Below are 21,792 nucleotides of genomic sequence, written 5' to 3'. Positions count from 1 at the left end.
GAATCTTCCTCTCCGAAAGGGCTGCCTTCTCTGATCTGTCGGGAATCTGGGGAAGTCTTTCTTCCTATCGCTCGCCTTCTCCAGGATATCATCTAAGTTTTTCACGAATAAAAAACGACCATCACAGGGGAGAGAGCATAGTTTAGCCTTAGACTGCAGGTCACCTGGACACCCTTTAAGCTACAACGCGCGTCTGGCGGCATTTGATAACCCTGCCGCCCTAGCTGTCAGCCTCATGGAGTCCGCCGAGGTGTCTGCCAAAAAAGCTGCTGCCCCATGTAGAAGATACATATCTGCCAATATCTTTTCTGTTGGGACTTTTGACGCTAGTCTCTCTTCCAACTGTTGCAGCCAAATCATTAGAGAACGTGCCGTGCAGGTGCCCGTTATTGCTGGCTTCAATCCTCCTGCTGTTGCTTCCCATACATGCCTTAAATAGGAATCTGCTTTTTTGTCTAGCGGGTCTCTAAGAACCCCTGAATCTTCCAAGGGCAGGGTCGATTTTTTTGGAAGACCTGGACACTGCTGCGTCAATCTTTGGAACCTTGTCCCATATTTCCGCATCCTTGTGCTCTTAGAGGCGGAGGGAAGAGCCCCTGATCTCTCGGGATTCCTCCACTCTCTTTCAATGAGTGCTTGGACCTTTTCATTAACTGGGAAGGTCTGCTTTTTCCTCTCTTGTAGTCCCCCAAACATGATGTCCTCTAGTGATTTAGCCGCTTTTTCTTCCTATAGGCCCATTGTTGCTCTAATGGCCTTCAGGAGAGCATCCGTGTCTTCTACCGGGAAACATGGCTTACCCCCGTGTCACTGTCTGAGGAATCTGAGGAGGATGGCTGTTCGGTCTGAGATAAGGCCGAAGAGGAGTTTGACGGAGAACTAGGGGGATTTTTTCTACCTTTTCTCCCTTTTTTCAATAAGGTCTTAATTGAACCTTCCATTTCTGACCTAAGGGCCGATATAAGGTTGGCTGTGAAACTAGGCGCTTCCTCTGCCATGGTTCGCTGGATGCAACTGGCGCAGAGGTCTTTCTGCCAGTCTTTAGCTAAGGGGCTTTTACATATGGCACATTCCCTATTATTCTTCTTACTTCCCGCTTTCTTAGGCTTTTCCTACGGGGTTAAACATACAATAGGGAGCCCCTATTAACAGACTGCTAGCATTCACGAAGATCACTCACCACCCATAATCAAGGGTACCGAACACGGAGGCTGCGTCAGAGCACGTGATCTGTGCTCTCTGGATCTTGAAGAGTCCCCCGACCTGCGGGTGGGGCGACTACTGCTTGTACGGCTTCCATGTTTGCGGCCGGAGGGCTGTGAGGGAGGCAGAGACAGCGATCTCTCCTGTTGTGACTCCATGTCTGAAGCCCCCGACCTGACGCTCTTCTTTGTTTAAATAATACGCCTCCGTCCCGGTGGGTGTCTCCTCCCCTCCCCCCTGCGACCGCCGGCCAACCGCTTCAGAAAGCCGGCCAGCGTCGCACCCGGCACCGTGACACCGTCGCCTAGCTAGTCGGCGCGCCCATGATCCTCTGCGCTGCTGACGTCAGCGGCCAGAAGACGCCTGCGCTCTCCCCTGCAAGATACTGTGGGGGATTGAGACCGCGGGCCCACGCGCGGGAGGGCAGCACAGTGGAGCCTCCGGGAGCCGCCACATGCGCCCACACGAACCCGGAGCCCGAGGGGTCACCGGGGACTGTGCATCCAGGTCCCGACGGCCGGCGCCACAGGTGAGACCCCCGCTCTTCCAGCGCCGGGACAGGCCTGGGACCTTTCGTCCATGATAGGCACCGCTGACAGTGGGATTCCTTTCCAGGACAGGAACCCAACTGAAGCGGGGGAGAGGTGCCGCCCCTTATATCTCAGTAGGTTCCTGTCCTGGCGGGGCAGATCCCTCTCTCAGGTGTGCTGTCATGGGTGAAGGGAAAACACCAAGGTTACTTACCGATAGCCGGTTTTTCCGGAGCCCATGACGGCACACATGAGGGGATCCACCCAGTCAGGACAGGAACCCTACTGAAGATAAAAGGGGCGGTACCTCTCCCTCGCTTCAGTTGGTTTACAGAGCATGAGAGGCCCCCCCGGGTTAGTACACATGGTAAAACTATCACCACATTATATCTAACTAAAAAAAAAAAAAAAGCACCCATGCTATAGTGCACACCAAAGGAGTGAAAAAGGGGGGGAATATACAGGTGCCGTCATGGGCTCCGGAAAAAACGGCTACCGGTAAGTAACCTTGGTGTTTTCCCGTCTCCCATGACGGCACACGAGAGACTTTTGTAGAATAAGACACCTTAGGGAGGGACCACCGCTTGAAGCACCCTTCTACCAAAGGTTAGGTCAGTATAGGAATATAGATCAAGTCGGTAGTGCTTAAAAAAGGTTGAAGGTGAGGACCAAGTAGCGGCTTTACAAATCTGCTCAATCGATACCTCAGCCTTCTCTGCCCAGGAGGTAGCCACGGCTCTGGTGGAGTGAGCCTTTATGCCTTCTGGAACTGGAGCGCCACTTGCGGAGTAGGATAACATAATGGCCTTCCTGATCCTTCTGGCAATGGTACTCTTAGCTACCCCGTGCCCTTTTCTACTACCCTGAAAGGCTACAAAAAGGGACTGATCTTTCCTTCACTGACTAGTTACTGACATATATTGTACTATGGCTCTTCTTACATCTAATGTATGGAACTTTTGCTCCCCAGGGTTTCTAGGATTGTTACAGAAAGATGGCAAGGAGATCTCCTGAGTCCTATGAAACTTTGGGACTACCTTGGGGAGATAGGCCTGGTCTGGTCTTAGAACCACTCGGTCATCCAAGATCTGTGTATATGGAGGACATATAGATAGAGCTTGTAGGTCGCTCACTCTTCGGGCTGATGTTAAGGCTACCAGTAAGACAGTTTTAAGTGTAAGTAGCTTTGGTGACAGCTCTAGTAGTGGTTCAAAGGGATCTTTGGTTAAGGCCTTTAAGACTAGGTTGAGGTCCCAGGGTGGTATCTTTGGGATAATGACCGACCTTGACCTGCCACAGGACTTTATGAATCGGGACACCCACCTATTGGCTGCTAAGTAGAATTTATATAGGGCCCCCAATGTTGACACTTGGACCTTGAGTGTGTTATTGGCTAACCCCAGTTGCAGCCCTGACTGTAAGAATTCAAGGATAGGTCCCACTGGCGCTACATCCCCCAAGGGTTCCCCCAGGAAGTCTAGGAACTTTTTCCAAGTTCTACTGTAGATTTGGGATGTTATAGGTTTCCTACTTTTCAACAGGGTGGAGACTAACCCTGGAGAGAATACCTGGCGACTCAGTTGCACCCTCTCAAATTCCAGGCTGCTAGATGGAAGCCTTTCACCTGAGAGTGGACCACTGGTCCCTGGGAAAGCAGGTCTGGAATCTCCGGTAATATCCATGGATCTGTCACCGACATGAGTCTCAGAAGGGAGAACCAAGGCCTCCTCGGCCAAAACGGAGCTATAAGAATTATTCTCGCTCGATCCTCCCTGATTTTCCTGACCACTACTGGGATCATTGTTATCGGGGGGAAATGCATAGACCAGGATGAACTTCCAGGGTATTTGTAGGGCATCTACTGCGAAGGGGTTTTCCCTTGGATTTAGTGAGCAGAACTTTCTGACCTTCCGGTTGTGTGCGGTAGCAAACAGGTCTATTTCTGGTTTGCCCCAGGCCTGAACTATTTGTTATAAGACTTGGGGGTTTAGGGACCATTCCCCTTGTCTTAGGTGCCTGCGACTCAGGAAGTCTCCCTGTATATTTTCTACCCCCTTTATGTGCAGTGCTGTGATGGATAACAGATTTTGTTCTGCTAGCTGGAAGAGTAGATCCGATATTTGCATGAGGCCCCGAGATCTCGTTCCCCCCTGGTGATTGATGTAGGCTACTACTGCCTGATTGTCCGTCATGACTCGGGTGTGGCAGCCCCGAAGTAAAGGAAGGAAATGCTTTTTCCACTGCCCATAGTTCTTTCACATTTGAACAGTGATCCTTTTCTAGCGAGGACCAGGTCCCCTGTATTGAGTGGGATCTCAGGTGTGCTCCCCATCCTGTGGCACTTGCGTCTGTTGTAATGATGTCCTCGACTGTTTTTTGCCACGGGACACCAGCTGTTAGATTCTTTTCTACAGTCCACCAGAGCAGGGAATCTCTTACAGCCACTGAGAGACATAGTTTGCCTTCTAATTGTCCTTTTAATTGTTTCTGTGCTGACAGAACTTCCCATTGTAGTTGCCTTAAGTGGTACTGAGCCCATGCTACTGCGGGTATGCATGATGTCAACGAGCCTAAAAGGGACATTGCGTTCCTCAGTGTCATATTTGGTCTTTGTATTGCTGTGCGAGCTAGGCCTCTTATCTTGGTCACTTTGCTCTCTGGTAGGAGGCAGCGTTGTTGCTCGGAGTCCAATATCAACCCTAGTAAGGATTGCTCTTTTACTGGGGTTATCCGTGACTTGGGGATGTTTACTATCCATCCTAGTCCTACTAGAATTGCTATCACTTCCTTCACTTGATGTGCGCAGTGGGACTCCGACCTCCCAATTACAAGAAAGTCGTCTAGGTATGGGACGATCACTATGTCCCTGGAACGAAGAAAAGACATTACTTCGGCCATCACTTTGGTGAATACTCTGGGGGCTGTAGACAGGCCAAACGGAAGGGCTGTGTATTGGTAGTGTTTCACCTGCCCCTGGACATAGAGCGCTACTCTCAAATATTTTTGATACTCCCGATGAATTGGGATGTGATAGCAGGCATCTTTTAAAGTCTATCACTGCCATGAGGCAATGCTGGAACAGGATCTTTGTGGCCGTGTTGATTAACTCCATTTTGAAGGAGCAATTGTCTACCCACTGATTGAGTCTCCTCAGGTTGACAATGGTTCTCGAAGAGCCGTCTGGTTTTTGTATTAAGAGGTGGGAGTAGAACCCACTTCCTTCTTCTTGCACTGGGACTTCCTGTAGGACTTGTTTTTTCACTAGTCCCAAGACTTCTGTCTCCAGGGCCAGCTGTTGCTCTTGGGCTTTCCTTCTGGGTGTCATTATGAAGGTATGCCTGAGCGGACGGATGAATTTTATTTTTAAACCGTCCTTTATTATGTTTAGGACCCATGTACTGGGGGAGATATTTGCCCAGGCGGAAAGGAAGAGAGAAAGCCTTCCCCTTACCTCCGGCCCGATGTCATTGGGGAGATTTTTTGGAGGAAGTGGAGGGCCCTTTAAACATATAGCCCGATCCTTTTCTTTCTTTAAAGTCCCAGCTTTTTCTATCTCCCGGGGGACGACCCCTGTTAAATCTCCTCGTCCGAATGGGCTGCTTTTTAGGTTCTCCCGGAAATCGGGGAAAGCTTTTCTTCCTATCCCCCGCATGTTTCAAAATCTCTTCTAGTTTTTTTCCGAACAGGAAATGGCCATCGCATGGAATGGAACATAACCTATGTTTTGATGGTAAATCTCCGGGACACCCTTTAAGCCACAGGGCTCGTCTTGCTGCATTTGACAGGCTTGCTGCTCTAGCTGTCAATCTTGCGGAATCTGCAGAGGAATCCGCTAGGAAAGCCGCTGCTCCGTGTGCCAGTGTCAGATTAGACAGAATTTCGTCCCTAGGAACTCTATTCCTGATCTGGTCTTCTATTTGTTGTAGCCAGACCATGAGGGCACGAGCGGTACAGGTACCAGCTATCGCTGGCTTTAATCCACCTGCCGAAGCTTCCCAGATATGTTTTAGGAAACCATCTGCTTTTTTATCAAGCGGGTGTTTCAACATGCCCGAGTCCTCTAATGGTAGAGATACCTTTTTGAGGATTTGGCTACGGCCCCATCAATTTTTGGGACTTTTTCCCAGGTCTCTGAATCCTTTTGTTCAAAAGGGTACCTTCTTTTTGATGTAGAAGGCAAGCCCCCTGACCTCTCAGGTTTTTCCCATTCCCTGTCAATTAGGGCCTTTATTTTATCATTTACAGGGAAGGTGCGTTCTTTCCTTTCCTCCAAACATCATATCCTCCAATGATTTAGGAGTCTTTTCCTCCTTAAGGCCCATTGTAGCCCTAATAGCTTTGACCAGCTTTTCCACATCCTCTGTTGGGAAACATGGACGGCCGTCTATATTGCTGTCCGAGGAGGATTCTGAGGAAAATCCCTTCTTTGACCTCTTTTATCCTTTTTAAGGGCTGCCTTTAGGGAACCTTTCACCTCATGCTGTATTAACGCCTTAAGGCTGGTTACCAAATCAGGGGTTTCCTCCTGTATAGTTTTATTTATACAGTCAGCGCAGAGGTCTTTCTGCCACTGATCTGCCAGCGGGTGTTTGCATAGGGCGCATTCTCTATTTTTGGTTTTGCTGCTGGCCTTCCTTGACCCCTAGTGATCAAACAGAGAAAAAAGGAACCCCGTTACCATAAGGGTGACATTCAGGTAGATCACTCACCACCTCTGTCAATCAGGGGTACCGATCTCGGAGGCTCCTCAGATGCACTCGTGACGTTTCTTCTGGATGTCTCAGAGTCATGCCGGTCGCGTTTACGACTGCCGCTCCCACCACTCGAGCGGCTGCTCCTGGTATGCTGGCGGCCCGGCCTGGCATGTGGCGAGAGCTCTTGCTGCTGCTGACGTCGCTGCTGCTCCCCACTTCCATCAAGAAGCCTTGGGCATGGGTGAGTCTTCTGTGGTCATCCCCCTTATGTAAGGGAGATCCACTGCACTCTCCGCCTCCTCCGGTTACCCCCACAGCCCCTCCCCCCCTGCCATGCCGCCGGGATCTTATCTTGCCGGCCGGCGTTTTTCCCTATGGGCGCCGCCATCTTGGATCCCGGTGCCGCCTCCCGATGTCACGCGGGCACGCCCCTTCCCAGCGTGCCCTGCGTGTGACGTCAGAGGGGCGCGACCCGGAAGCGCCCGCTCCTGACGCTGCTTTCTCCTCCAGGATGCGGCAGAGGGCGGCGCGGCAGCCACAGCAGAGCCCCAGGACCCCAGGCCTTGCTGCTTCTGCGCCCGCTCGGACGCTGAGCCCCCGGGGGACCCGCGGACGGCACTTCCCTCTCGACGCACAGTGCCCAGGACCCTGCCTGTTCTTCCACGCCGGCAGGAGAGAGGGGCAGGTACGTGATCTTCAGTACACGGGTCCCTGTCAGGACAGGAAACCGAACTGAAGCGAGGGATAGGTACCGCCCCTTTTATCTTCAGTAGGGTTCCTGTCCTGTTTGGGCGGATCCCCTCTCTCATGTGTGCCATCATGGGAGACGGGAAAACACTGATTTTAATGAAACAGCTAAACACAGTCTAGTTAGGGACACATCACTGGAATTAGGCTATCAGTCCCTACATCATGATAAATTCTCTTTAAGGAAGGAAATCTGGTCTCTTAATGAGACCAAAAGGTGGTACTGATGGATTCCCTAATGACAATATTTCCTAGCTCAGCTACAACGCGGATATAGACATTCACATAGCAAGGAGGTATGTGCATTACAAGAAATGGAATTAAGTACCAGTAAAGCTATCATTGTTATGTTATCATCAATTGACTCAACATATTTTTCTGATTCCTTTATCCTTTTACCCAGCATCTGTTATGAAAATTGACCAAGGTAAAACATTAAAGGGAGACAGGAAAATACCCACTGAAAACAAATTATTTACAGACATAACGGGAGCAGGGACTTGTATTATTTTACTGATGTAAATGACTAGAACTACAGAGTATCTTATTTCAATGTTTACAAACCTGTTCTTTTACAGCAGTGTGCACATTGGTAAGGTAATGTTGACATATTTGGCAAAATACCCTCATTTGTCTCTTTAACGTTATTAGTTCCTCCTGTAAGAAAGTCATTATATTAGAATAAAGAAAATTAAAAAAAAAAAGACAAAAATAGACAGCGATGAGAGGGCACAAAGTAGGAAATACCTTAGTTGAGCCAGTCTCGGATATCTTGGCCAGTTGCCAAAGAATGATATAATGGGTACACTGTAAAGCATGGATGACGATCTGACACAAAAGAGAAGATGATATTACTAAAAAATAATTGAAAGGAAAAAAAAATGACCATGCAGTGAAGTGTAGGAAACTGACCTGCTCTGGCATGTCTCCATTTTCAATGCCAGTTTTTAATAGCTTGTAATTGCTGCTGAATAAGTCCCACCGGGAAAGATCGTGTGCACTGAAAGACAGAAAGTTATGTAATTTTTTTTGTCCGCCTTTTATTAATTTTCAGAACTTTAATAACACATAATCCCCTAAAACGAAAAAAGACCTTCACCAGTTAATAAGTAGTGATAAGAAAAGAGAAAAAGGGGTGAAGCCGGTATGTGTGAAGGGAGGATCTTGTCATGAAAGTGTTGTACGTAGATGTCTGCCATGTTGGAAAGAAACGTCTAGTCAGTTACACTATGAATTCAATAACACTGGCATTTTATACCCCAGTCTTAATGAAGGGATTCCTGGAGAAAAAGTGCCTAATTCATTAGTAGGTGCACAAATCAGACGCAGCGTACAACTGCTGTGTGCCTCTGCTCAGTTAGTGACTGGATCCCAGCGTAATGTGCACCAATAAAGCAGCGTGAAATTTCCATGATTTGGGCCCCGCCTGTCTATCGGTAGTATGGCATTCAGCCAGCCCATACAGCACAAAAGAGAAAATACACCTTCGTAAATATGAGACGTACAAGAATATTTCCTTACTGTTGTAGTAGCAGAACCACAGATGTAAAGAACATCTAGACCAGTCTTGGTAGATTATCAGCAGAAAGTATATAAAATGTTGCCCAATTTGCTGCTAGATGAGCAGAGATCTTATATGTATTTTAGAGTTTCTAATCCTAAACCATTTTTTTTTACATTTGATTTTTTTTTTTTTTTTTTTTTACTGTTAGAAGATCTTAAGTATTCTACTTCACCTGCTTTTCCCATGAACAGGACAGTTTAACTAAAGACTATCAAACACTTCAGAGCATATGCTTTAGCTGTGAATAAAAATGAACATATTGATAAAAACACACTTATGGAAAGCCGTTATCCTTTTCAGTGTAGATAGCACTTGATATGCATCGTCCTCATCCGGTTCTTCTTCCTAGAAATGATCATTACAGAAAATAATTATTTTTATTTCTTCATACTGATATTTCTTCAGAACTCCTGCCAGAAATAATAGTTAAATAATACCCTGCCAGTATTGTGGTAGGTGGTTTTATATCAAAATATAGACTGACCAATTGATAGCAAATTACCATAACCTACAAATTGAATTTGTAGTTATCAGTCATGTATTTTGAAAAAGTAAAGAAAAAACGATGCGTCTTGGGTTCAGGTGAATTAGGGTTACTAAGATTTAGCCTAATATAGTAAAAAATTAAATATAAATAAACATCAGGCAACGGTTTCAGAATCCGTAATGTTCAAATGTGCCAGGCTCATAGATATAAAATACATTTTCAATAAGCTTGTTCACCCTCCAGTCAAAAGCCTCCTCTCCTTGGCTGTGTGGTGAGGAACAATGGATTTAACACCTTGTTCTTATAACTGGTGGAGTAAGTCCTAGAGATTGCACATTTATCACATATTATGTGGAAGATCTTAAAGCTTACATCCTTTTAAGGTATGTCACACATTGCGGATTTGCTGCGAATCCGCAGCAGATTTGCCGCTGCGGATCCGCTGCAGTTTTCCTAGTGATTTACTGTACAATGTAAATCTATGGAAAAAAAAACAAAACAACACTGTGCACATGCTGCGGAAAATTCCAGCGGTTTATTATCCGCAGCAAGTCAATTTTTTGTGCGGATTCCGCAGCGTTTTTACACCCATTCCATTATAGGAATCCGCTATTGTAAAAACCCAGGCCAAGTCCACACAAAAAACGCACTAAATCCGCAGGTAAACCGTGTGGATTTTGACCTGCGGATTCTGCAAAAAATAAATTCCGCACACGAATCCGCAACGTGTGCACATACCCTTAGAAGGAAAGTATGTAGTAAAAGTTCCACACAACTATCACCGCAGGGCTCATTAAAAAAAAAAACAAAAAAAAAACCTCTACTACTGTAATTAATATGAAAAACAAACCTCCTGCAAGAAGTCCTCAAGGAGGCGATTAAATTTATCCGCCAGCTCGTCAATTAACTGACTCTTTGCAATGTCGACTCTGTTAAATATTGTGAACTCCTCATTGCAGAGGGCATGATAGGTTTTCGAGCAAGCTTCTAAGACATCCGTGTCCGTGTGTTTTTCTACAATACTCCGTATCTGGCGAAGCAGTGCTTCCAAATGCTAGATAAAAAAAAGTAATAATGTTCTAATAAATATCGCTGATAAAACACAACAAAGTTTACAAGTTCTTTATGCTATTACAGCCAATCTACAACACACATAACCATGTATGTTTAAACACAAAAAAACTAACGTATATAGTCAGAACATTCTGAGCTCAGCGGTTAATCTGCTTTGGAAGACTAAAAGTGATGATGCCAAGTAATGTCATTGATGGCATCACCTCAGTATAAATATCTTATTTGTACGATGAGAATAAGCACTTGAATTATTAGGTCTAAGCAAAACATGCCCCCTTACTGACAACAGGTACTGTTTTGTCAATGAGTCCTTGTGTGCAAAACACTAAATATGACTATCTATAACTCATGAATCATGTCAGTTATGCTAATATGTGGGGATAATAGTGAAGGTGCTGATTTAAAGCAAAACTGCAATAAATGTTATGAAGAACACGTGATTTTACAGAACAGGCTTTGGGTTTGTAACTTCACTAAAAGCTAAAAGAATCACACATGCAGTTTTTGTGAAAGTTTTGGAGCCAAAGTCAATTAGAATCGCACATATACAAAAGACCTTTATTACATCACCGTAAGAGTAATATTAAACACCCCACGTCATGTCCCAATATTTTGTTGCAGTAAAATACCATCAGTCCAGCCAAACAGAACGCCTGATTAAAAAAAAAAAAAATCAAAATTATTACCTTTTCTAGACGCCCCGTTGTATAAATTTCCAGATCAAAATACTGTGGCAATTGCAGAAGATTAGTCACCTTCTCTGCATCAACAGAATACTACATAAAAGAAAACACAAACTTGTAAATGCTAAATCTTTTTTTCTCGCCACATGCATATTCAGTACACAGATGTTGCACTGTATCATTGTTTGCATTCACGGCATGAACAAATCAGGATAAATACAATAGTACACACTTTTGCTAAAAGCTGTGGTAGAGACACGGCAAAGAGTTCTGTAAGGCGAGTCTTGTCATCCAACTGGGATTTCTTTTCTTTAGCTGTCAGCACCTAAAAACACAAGAATGTTAATCATCATCAATAGTTCAGTTTAGGAACTTTGTAGAATAATATAGGTAAAAACATCCAGACAAGTTAAATGCTATATATGAAAAGGTCCCTAATGTTTGGAAATATTGTTATAAAGTTTATTCCTGTGGAGATTAAATTGTTATTTGGTGAAAAACAAATAATATATTTATTAAAGTAGGTTCTGTTAACTAGGAAAAAAGGAAACATTTTGTATTTTCACATTCACTACTACAATAGTTTCTTCAGAGCTCCAGGCCCTGAAAATGGCCACTAAAACAGTGATGACTCTGAGTAATGTTTACATCTGGCCACTGCCGAGTCTGGTAAAACACTGATCAGTTGGGGTGCAGGGTGTCAGAACCCCACTAATCTGATATTGGTTTCTAGCCTAAGAATAGATAATCAATATCATACCAGTGGACAATACCTTTAACACCTTTAGTGACAGAGCAAATTTTGACCTTAATGACTAAGCCAAATTTTAGAAATCTGACCACTGTCACTTTATGTGGTAATAACTCTGGAACGCTTTAACAGATCCTACTGATTCTGAGAATGTTTTTTCCAGACATATTGTACTCCATGATGGTGGTAAAATTTGTTCGATATGACTCGTATTTATTTGTGAAAATATTGTAACTTTCGTGAAAAATTTTTAAGAAAAAAAAATTGCATTTTTCAAATGTCATTTAATTTTGCTAGGCTACTTTCAGACTTGCGCTAGGAGGCGCAGCGCAGTGCCGCCGCTAAGCTCCGCCCCGGCCGCGCCTCCTCCGCTCAGCTCCTCCTCTGGGCGCATGACGCTGCATGCGACCGGCGTACCCTATATTTAGCGTTGGGTACGCTGGCATGTTTTTGCCAGCGCATGCGCCCTTTTTACGCTGCGCCGACGTGCGCCTAACGCACCGTGTTGCATTTTTGTGCGCTCGGCGCAGTGCAAAAAGGGCGCATGCATCGGCAAAAACATACCAACGCACGGCCAGCGTACCCAACGTTAAATATAGGGTACGCCGGTCGCATGCAGCGTCATGCGCCCAGAGGAGCTGACCGGAGGAGGCGCAGCCGGGGGCGGAACTTAGCGGCAGCCCTGTGCCTCCTAACGCAAGTGTGAAACTAGCCTTAGGTGGTGAAAAGTTTAGTACCAATTTCTCATTTTTTTCAACAAACTTACAAAAACAGTTTCTTTAGGGACCTCTTCAGATTACAAAGTACCTTAAGGGGCTTATATATTGGAAACTCCCCAAAAGTGATACAATTTCTTTATCGCCTCATTGGGGGACACAGGTTACCATAGGTTACCATGGGTGTATGCTGCTGCTAGGAGGCTGACACTATGCAAAACGAGAAAATTAGCTCCTACCCGGCAGTATACACCCACCGACAGTCACCAAGTACCTCAGTTTGTGCTTAGTGTCTGTAGGAGGCGAACGGGGATCTCGCCAGATCCGCAGTTAACTATCCTTTTTTCCTTACAGGTTTTAGTTGTGTTATTAATCTTTTCCATTTGTTTTCCAGATACAGCGTCGGGAAACCAGGTGTAATTTCTCACCATGCCTTCCCATATCAGGCGGCTGAGCGAGCAATGTGGTGTCGCCGACATCGCACCTCTCAGTACCGCAGGCAGGACCCTTTCACTATCACCATTCGGGTGCTACGGGCTGATGTCAGGTGGCTGGTCCTAGCCAATTCCCCTCCTCACCCCTCTCCCGGGAGAGGGCTGAGAGGAAGACGGTCACCGGTGGTGGCCTTCCCCCTTCTAGCAAGGGGTTGACACCGTCTTCTGCACTGCTCGGACGCAGTGCGGGTATAGAGGATCTTCCTTCCCAGCGTCCTTTCTCCTATTGGTGGGGCCCCTGTGGTCATCCTCTTCGCGTTCAAGAAGTGGACGTCAGGTAAGTGGTCTGACTGTCCCCACCGGCCCCGTGCTTCTTCACATAGTAGCCATCGGTGCCGCTGTTAACCCCTCAATGCCCGCACTCCCTTTTTAAAAAAAAAAAAATGTGCCCTTTCTTTTCCCAGGCGCGCGCCTCGATAGGTTCCTTGTTCACCGGCCGCAGCCAGGAGCTCAGCAAGGAACCCCCGCAGCTACTGCCAGTATCAACTGTTATCGGCGGCAGCAAGCCAGTCTCCGGACGGTTTGGTACTTTCACTTTCGTTTGCGGGCATAGTCATTGGCTCACGCCCCGCGCGCGCTCTTTTCGCACTTCTTTCTAGCCTATCACAGAGCGGCTTTCACTTTGCCGCTAAGCTCCGCCTACTTGCGTGTCACACCCGCGAAGCTCCGCCCACCGTTCAGGTCCTTCTGCTGGAATCTCGCATTCCTCTTTGCAAGGACCTCTGCTGGGGGACACATCTACTCGGCTCTGCTGCGCATAAGGCTACAGCAGGCTCTGCTTTTCCTGGGGCTCTAATTAGCTCCCCTCGGCAGTACTCACTCCCTTCCCTGCAGTACTTTCACCAGATACGTTCTACTATACTGCCGCAGACTCCACATATGCCCGACCCGGCAAGGGCTCCCTATTCTAGGCCCACCGCTACACGCCTGCGTGCGCTCTAAAAAGAAGTGGGCATCTGGTCAGTCGCCACCTTTCTGCCCGTCCTGCAGTCCTTCTACTATGTCTGCCCCTCAGGAGTACACCGAACCCTGGGATGAGAGCTCCCCCCCGCCCACAGAGTGGGCTGTTGCAATGTCTGTCGGTCGCGGACCTGACTAAAGTGTCTCAGTCCCTGGTCCAGGTCTTAGAACGATTACCTCAGCTATCTACAGCCACCTGTGCTCCGACCGCCTCTCACGATGAGTTGTCCGCACCTGACCGCCACCTGCAGTCCTTCTACTATGTCTTTTCCAGAAGGATCTGGCCCCCTTGCCTCAAGTCAAGACCTTTATCCAGGGAGTTGCCTACGTTGTCCCTCCTCACCATTCTCCGATAGATCCGTGGGATCTTAATCTCGTTCTCAGCGCTCTCCAAAGTGCGCCTTTCCAGCCTATCCAGGACATTCCTCTTTCCCTTCTCTCATGGAAGGTGACTTTTCTGATTGCCATTACATCCATTAGGAGAGTTTCTGAGCTAGCGGCTTTATCCTGTCGTTCTTCATCAGGATAAGGTCGTTCTCGGGCCCGTTCCCTCCTTCCTTCCACATCAATGAGGACATCGTCCTCCCCTCCTTTTGTCCTTCACCTGTTCATCCGCTGGAGAAGTCGCTCCTCAAGCTGGATGTGGTGGGAGCCATGCGTGTCTACCTGGCCAGGACCGCTTCTTTTCGTCAATCCGATTCCCTGCTTGTCATCCCTGAAGGTCGCCGGAAAGGATTCCCGGCATCCAAGGCCACTTTCTCTCGCTGGGTTCGTTCTACTATCCTGGAAGCTTACCGCATTCAGGAAAAACGGCCCCCTCCGGGAGTGAGAGCCCACTGCACCCGGGCTGTAGGTGCTTCTTGGGCTGTCCGACACCAGGCTTCGGTTTTACAACTTTGCAGGGCCGCAACCTGGTCGTCCTTGCACACCTTTGCGAGGTTCTACAAGGTTCATACCCAGGCCTTGTCTGATGCAGGCTTAGGTAGGAAGATTCTGCAGGTGGCGGTAGCACACCGGCCAACCTAAGTCCTGTCTTCTCGTTCCCCTAAGCTCTCTTCCCACCCTCGGGAATACTTTGGGACATCCCATGGTAACCTGTGTCCCCCAATGAGGCGATAAAGAAAGAGGGATTTTTGGTTCTTACCGTAAAATCTCTTTCTTGAAGCCTTCATTGGGGGACACAGCACCCTCCCTTTAAGTCGTACCGTGTTGGGCCTACGAGTCCCTTGTTGGGTTGGTACATATTTCCAGAGTTATTGTGGCTTCTCCTATTGCTTTTTTCACCAACTGAGGTACTTGGTGCCTGTCGGTGGGTGTATACTGCCGGGGAGGAGCTAATTTTCTCGTTTTGCATAGTGTCAGCCTCCTAGCAGCAGCAGCATACACCCATGGTAACCTATGGTAACCTGTGTCCCCCAATGAAAGCTTCAAAAAGATTTTACTGTAAGAACCAAAAATCCCCCTTTTATAACTATACCCCTCAAATACTTCAAAAACCTGCTGTAAGAAAATGTATTAACCCTTCACGTGCTACACAGGAATTAATGCAAAGTTGAATGAGGGGAAAAAAATAATAATTGTTACCCACATTCTTTTGAGCAGCACGAGTAACCAAAAAGATCTGTGTAGGCACACGGCAGGGCTCGGAACGGAATACGCACCATTTGAATTTTGGAACACAAATTGGCTGAAATAGATTATGGGCAACACGTCTTCTTTGCAGGGCCTGCAACTCTTTGGAAACTACACCCCTCAAAGATTTTATCCAGGGAATTAGTGAGGATTTTTAACCCAAAAGGTAGTACACAGAAATTGATAACATTAGGTTGTCATATTGACTATGCTGTCACTAGCATTGACGAGTTTGTATCGTGGGTGCTCGTTGAACAAGCTTAAGTCCCTCGTCCCATATGTTCTGTTGCGGTTAGACAGCCAAAACACAGACAGAAATTTCCCTGAGTATGGCAGGCATTCCCCCATACGTTTTTTTTTTGTGTGTGTCTGAAAGCCGTAAAATATCACCCACGATACTTGGTGGGTACCCGAGCAACTGATGCGCGTTAGATTGTCATCCATTTTCCCTAAACTCAACCCTATCCCCTAATGTTAGAGTATGCCACAGTGATCAAAAGTCTAAATTGTTGACAAATAACTAAATCAGCCATCATGTACGATGAAAGATGAGGGTTTGGTGTGCTAGCCCGCATCAAAGTCATGGACACGACTTTTGACGTACAAGTATGACAAAAGTCGAGAAGGGGTTAATAAGCTATGCATGGGGGGAAAAACTGTTGTGAAAAATGTGATATAGTTTACCCTTTTTCCTGTTCCTCTGCCCACTGGAGGGTGGCATTCAGCAGCTTGGCGTATTGTGCAGAGCATAATTTCAATCAGCGCACTTTCCTGGCGGTCTGTTAGTGCTGCAGGACAGGAAACACAGGTTTTTTTGCACATAATGTAATTACATACAGGACCTAAATAAAAGGGGATACTGGTTAAGGTCTCTTTCAAACAAAATTTGTGCCTCATTTTGGGGGCTACCATCTGTAGCCCAGAAAAATGGCACGGAACCCTGACAAATCCAGTATAATGAGGCAAATGGAGGCCAAAATCTGAACATAGGGCTCCTTTTTACTTTTTTTCAGCAGCTCCCATCTTCTGCTATAGACAAAATAACAACCTGCTGTGCTATTGTATCAGGCAGAGAAGACTGACACTGCTAGATAAATGTCAAATTGAGCACAAGGTTGCAAACTTTGGGTACCATTTGCATCATTATGTTAAATGGTGATGCTATCAGGGTTAAGTCTTAATACAGTAATGCAGGACTTCAGCTAGAAGCCCCTGAACAAGACAGCCAAAGAGGCAGTAACGTATGGTGAAACAAGCCTTTCTATGCCTTTTGAATTTGTACAAAACTTTAAAGTGCTTAATTTTTTTCAGCATTGTAATTGAAATAAATTAAAAGACGATTTATTATATCACATGCCCAGTAAAAATCAGACTTTTGCAGCTTTTAGACAATGATGTTAAAGAAAATGTATTGCCTTAATTTTTCTTAATTAACTTGATTAATACCAGATACTGAAATAATTTTCAATCCAGTGGTTAACTTTTTGCAATTGTATATTTTGTGATTGCTGATTTTCGACACATGACTTTGGAGGCAGCACTCTTGCTCAAGTTGTGAACAGAAGTTTAAGGGTAAGCTCTCATGGTAAGCAGCGTCCAAACCGCAGCGGCCAGATGTTACAGCATAGCAGAGGGGATTTCAAGAAATCTCATGTCCACTATGTATGCACAGACGCCGGTGGCTTATCTGCGGCGCCAGATATGTGGCACGTCTTTCCAGACCGCAGCATGTCTATTTATCTTCCTGAGACGCGAGTCTCCCCAAGATAAATGTCACCTGTGCAATGTATTGGATGCAGTGATTCCGCACGGGTCAATAAACATATGCAGAATCACCTGCATTCAAAATCCACAGAGGACATGTGCTGCGTCCCAAGAGCTGCCGATTACTAACTGTGGAAACGTACCATAGAGAATTACTTACAGGAGCCACATGGTCACAGCCTCAGTCAGAAAAATAACCTCTAGACTTCCATGGTAATTTGCTACATACCTGCCCTGTGACCTATACAGAGGTCATTGCACAGAGAGAGGCAAAAAATAATGTGTGAACAAGACCTACTGTCAGGGCTCTAACCCTCCATTACCTGCCTCCAAATTTACAGGTGAGACCTTTCACAGTAATACTGCCTGTCATAATGATTACAGAGGGGTGCAACGTTAGTCCGCCTCCGCATGGTGCACCCTGGGTAACTCTAAGGGTATGTGCACACGTTGCGGATTTGGCCCTGCGGATCCGCAGAAGTTTCTGCTGCGTTGTACAGTACCATTATAGTCAATGGAAATTGAAAAACGCAGAGCACATGCTGTGGATTTTTCTACGCGGATTAGCTGCGGTTTTAAATCCGCAGCATGTCAATTCTTTGTGCAGAATCCGCAGCAGTTTAACACCTGCTCCATGACCAGGTGTCAAATCGCAGGGGAAAACCGCAGGCTAATCCGCAGGTCCTTTGTCCTGCGGATTTAGCCAAATCAGCGCGGAAAAATCTGCAGCACAATCCACAATACGTGCACCCACCCTAAAGGGCTAACAATCTTGACGACCAAATAATCAAACTACATCTAGATCTCCTGGTCAATATATTTTACATCAAATATGATGTCTACTCTGATTTCTGTTCCTTTGTTCTTTTCAATCACTGTTTATTGTTCTTTATTCTTATATGATGCTAAAATATATGTTCATACGATTAAAAAAAAAATGAGTACAGAAAACAGGATTTTTGGGTTGCTTACCGTAAAATCTGTTTCTCGTAGCCTTCATTGGGGGACACAGAGACCATGGGGTGTATGCTGCTGCCACTAGGAGGCTGACACTATGCACAAAAAAAGGTTAGCTCCTCCTCCGCAGTGTACACCCCACTGACCAGCAGGGAATTCCTCAGTGAGAAAGCAGTAGGAGAAGTAACAGAATAGATTGAAAACAGAACAAACAACTCAACTGTAACCAATCAACCAAAGCAAGAACAGGAGTTGTATAACATGGGAGGGTGCTGTGTCCCCCAATGAAGGCTACGAGAAACAGATTTTACGGTAAGCAACCCAAAAATCCTGTTTTCTCGGTCGCCTTATTGGGGGACACAGAGACCATGGGACGTCCCCAAGCAGTCCCTGGGGTGGGAAAACAAACTTCCATCAGGCCAGCGGACTCACCACCGCAGCCTGCAGAATCCTTCTACCTAGGCTGGCATCCGAAGCGTAGGTGTGGACTTAGTAGAATTTCACAAACATGTGAACCGAAGACAAGGTTGCAGCTTTGCAAAGCTGCAGCGCGGAAGCTCTGTGGCGTACCCGCCTAGGAGGCACCCACTGCCCGAGTAGAGTGCACTGTGATCCCTGGAGGAGCCACTCGATGCTTAACCCGGTAGGCCTCCAAAATTGCCGATCTGATCCAGCGAGCAATAGTGGCCTTTGAAGCTGGGTGACCTTTTCGCGCCCCATCTGGAATGATGAAAAGACTCTGTCTTTCGCAAGGAAGTCGTCCTAGCTGGATAGACTCATCGCCCTGACCAGATCCAGCTTGTTCAAGGACCGCTCCCGAGGATGAGTTGGACTCGGACAGAAGGACGGCAGAACAATATCCTCATTGAGGTGAAAAGAGGACACCACCTTCGGAATTAAAGAGGGCGGAAGCCGCAGAACTACCTTATCCTCGTGAAGTACCAAAAAAGGAGAGCGGCAAGAAAGAGCCGCCAATTCCGACACGCGCCGGATGGAAGTGATGGCTACCAGAAAAGCTACCTTCCAAGAAAGGAGAGAAAGGGAAACATCCCTGAGAGGTTCAAAAGGAGGACCTTGCAGAACCAGATTAAGATCCCATGGATCCACGGGCGCTCGGTACGGAGGAGCCGTGTGAGCCATGCCCTGAAGAAAGGTTTTGACCTGAGGGCGGGAGCAGATGAAACACCTCCGGATGTAGGGACCACTCTCCCGCTGTGAGACCCTCGCGGCTGAGAAAATCGGCAGCCCAGTTGTCTACACCGGGAATGTGTACCGCGCAAATTGTCAGAACGGAAATCTCTGCCCAATGAAGAATCTTGGACACTTCTGCCAGGGCTGAGACACTCCGTGTCCCTCCTTGGCGGTTGACATATGCCACCGCTGTAGCATTGTCTGTCTGAATCCGGACAGGCAGGCCCCTGAGGAGCCTCTCCCAGTGGACGGGAGCCAGATGGATCGCTCGTATCAGTAGGACGTTGATCGACAGAGCTGATTCCCGAGTCGACCATCGACCCTGAACAGTGTGATTGTGGAACACTGCACCCCAGCCGAGGAGGCTGGCATCCGTTGTTACAATCTGCCAGTGAATGGGAAGAAAAGACCGACCCAAGAGGATGAGAGTTGACGTCAACCACCAGTTGAGTGACCGCTTGACCCGGTATGAAAGTCGAAATGGGTGATCCAGGGAAAGGACAGACCTGTTCCCCCGAGACAGGATGGCGTGTTGGAGAGGTCTGGAGTGAAATTGGGCAAAGGGAACCGCGTTTGTCGCCGCCACCATCTTTCCCAGGACTTTCATGGTTGTTCGGAGAGATGGAAGTCGTATGATCTGCAACAATCGTACATCCCTCTGCAGAGAGCCAATTTTCTCTTGTGGGAGAAAAACCCTCGAACAATAGACCCAGAAACACAAGACGTTGTGTCGGGACAAGACAGGGCTTCTTCCTGTAGATGAGCCACCCGAAATTGGACAGGGTGTCGAGAACGATGGTAAGACTTTGGCGAGCTTGATGAAAGGATGGAGCTTTGATCAGAATGTCGTCGAGGTACGGAAAGAGAAGGAGACCTCTGATTCTCAACGAGGCCATCAACGCCGCCATGATCTTTGTAAATACTCTGGGTGCGGTGGCGAGACCGAACGGCAGTGCAACGAACTGGTAATGTTGCTGGCTAATCGCGCAACGCAGGAACTTCTGATGCCCGGAGAATATGGGAACATGTAGATAGGCATCTTGAATATCTATTAAACACATGAACTTCTGCATCTCCATGGAAGCGATTACCAACCGAAGAGACTCCATTCGGAAGTGACGCAGTCGGACTCTCTAGTTGAGTAACTTGAGGCCCAAGATGGGCGAACTGTCCCGCCTTCTTTCGGTACCACAAACAGGTTTGAATAAAATCCTGTGAAACGTTCTGATTCGGGAACGGGCACAATCACTCCGGAATTGAGGAGAAAAGCGATGGACGCAAAGAACCCCAGAACTAAGGCAAGATCCTTTGGAGGTCGGGACTCGAAAAAACGATCCCGGGGACGAGACACTAACTCTATCTTGTATCCTGATGATACAACTTCCCTGACCCAAGTGTCCTCTACTGAGGCAAGCCAGACGTCTCTGAAGAAAAGGAGTCGACCTCCTAATTGGGAAGGACCCCCGGGGGTCCGTTGATAGACATGCTGATGTGGACCGTCCAGATCTGGACCTGGAGGATCTGACCTGGGAGGAGTGAGATCGCCAGGAAGGAGTGGGTCTGAAAGGCACCTTCTTCCTACCTGGCATGCCTGCGGTCTCTGTTGGTTAGAGAAGTTCTCTGCCGTATTGAAGCGGCGGAAAGACCCTAGACTGACGTCTTAGCGGAGGTCTGCGAGGCTTGGACTGAGGGAGGAGGGAACTCGTGCCCCCAGTGGCGTCCTTAATAATCTGGTCCAGCTGGAATCCGAAGAGACGCGCTCCCTGAAAAGGCAGATTGGTAAGGGACTTTCTTTAAGAGAAATCCGCCTGCCGAGCTTTGAGCCAAATTGTACATCGGACTGCCACCATGTTGCTTGACGCCTGAACTGCGCAGGACGCGGCATCCAAGGAGGCGGAGAGTAGATAATCCCCTGCATGGGAGATCTGGTTGGCCTGATCAGCCAAATGCCCTGGTTGGGCCTTATTTAGGATGCCCTTGCGGAGATCCTCTGCCCAAGTGGCTATGGCCTTCGCTACCCAAGGGAAGTGAAGGCTGGGCTTAGCACCGCTGCAGCCACTTCAAATGCTGACTTTGCTAAAGATTCTATAATTCTATCATTAGAATCTTGTAACGACGCCACACCTTAAATCGGGAGGACCGTGTTGTTAGAAAGTCTGGACACGGGTGCGTCTACCGAGGGGGAAGCAGACGAGTTATCGGTGAGCTCTTTGGCAAATGGATACAGCACACCGAGGCGCTTCCCTCTTTGAAAGCGCCTGGTCGGATTTTCTCTTTCCCTGGTAAGAGTCTTGCCAAACTCAGAGTGGGAGGCGAAGACCCTGGAAGGTGTTTCTGCCCGTCTG

At 47.3% G+C, this 21,792-nt stretch overlaps 1 protein-coding gene across 1 annotated transcript in view; it reads right to left on the bottom strand.

Annotated features, from left to right (window-relative positions):
• The window catches only part of STAG2 (STAG2 cohesin complex component), a 195,089-nt gene that overhangs the window by 35,275 nt on the left and 138,022 nt on the right, over positions 1-21,792 (bottom strand). The window contains exons 17-24 of the mRNA XM_073547610.1: positions 16,220-16,323; positions 11,215-11,307; positions 10,986-11,075; positions 10,076-10,279; positions 9,013-9,083; positions 8,087-8,174; positions 7,922-8,002; positions 7,739-7,831 (exon numbers count right to left, since the gene is read on the bottom strand). Coding sequence (XP_073403711.1) covers positions 7,739-7,831; positions 7,922-8,002; positions 8,087-8,174; positions 9,013-9,083; positions 10,076-10,279; positions 10,986-11,075; positions 11,215-11,307; positions 16,220-16,323 — 824 coding nt within the window. The remainder of the gene's footprint in view (positions 1-7,738; positions 7,832-7,921; positions 8,003-8,086; positions 8,175-9,012; positions 9,084-10,075; positions 10,280-10,985; positions 11,076-11,214; positions 11,308-16,219; positions 16,324-21,792) is intronic.

Source organism: Dendrobates tinctorius, unplaced genomic scaffold (assembly GCF_039654945.1).
Source record: "Dendrobates tinctorius isolate UK_male_01 unplaced genomic scaffold, ASM3965494v1 ptg000154l, whole genome shotgun sequence".
NCBI lineage: Eukaryota > Metazoa > Chordata > Amphibia > Anura > Dendrobatidae > Dendrobates > Dendrobates tinctorius.
The sequence above is the reverse complement of the archived record's forward strand: the minus strand, read 5'-3'. Positions and strand labels throughout refer to the sequence as shown.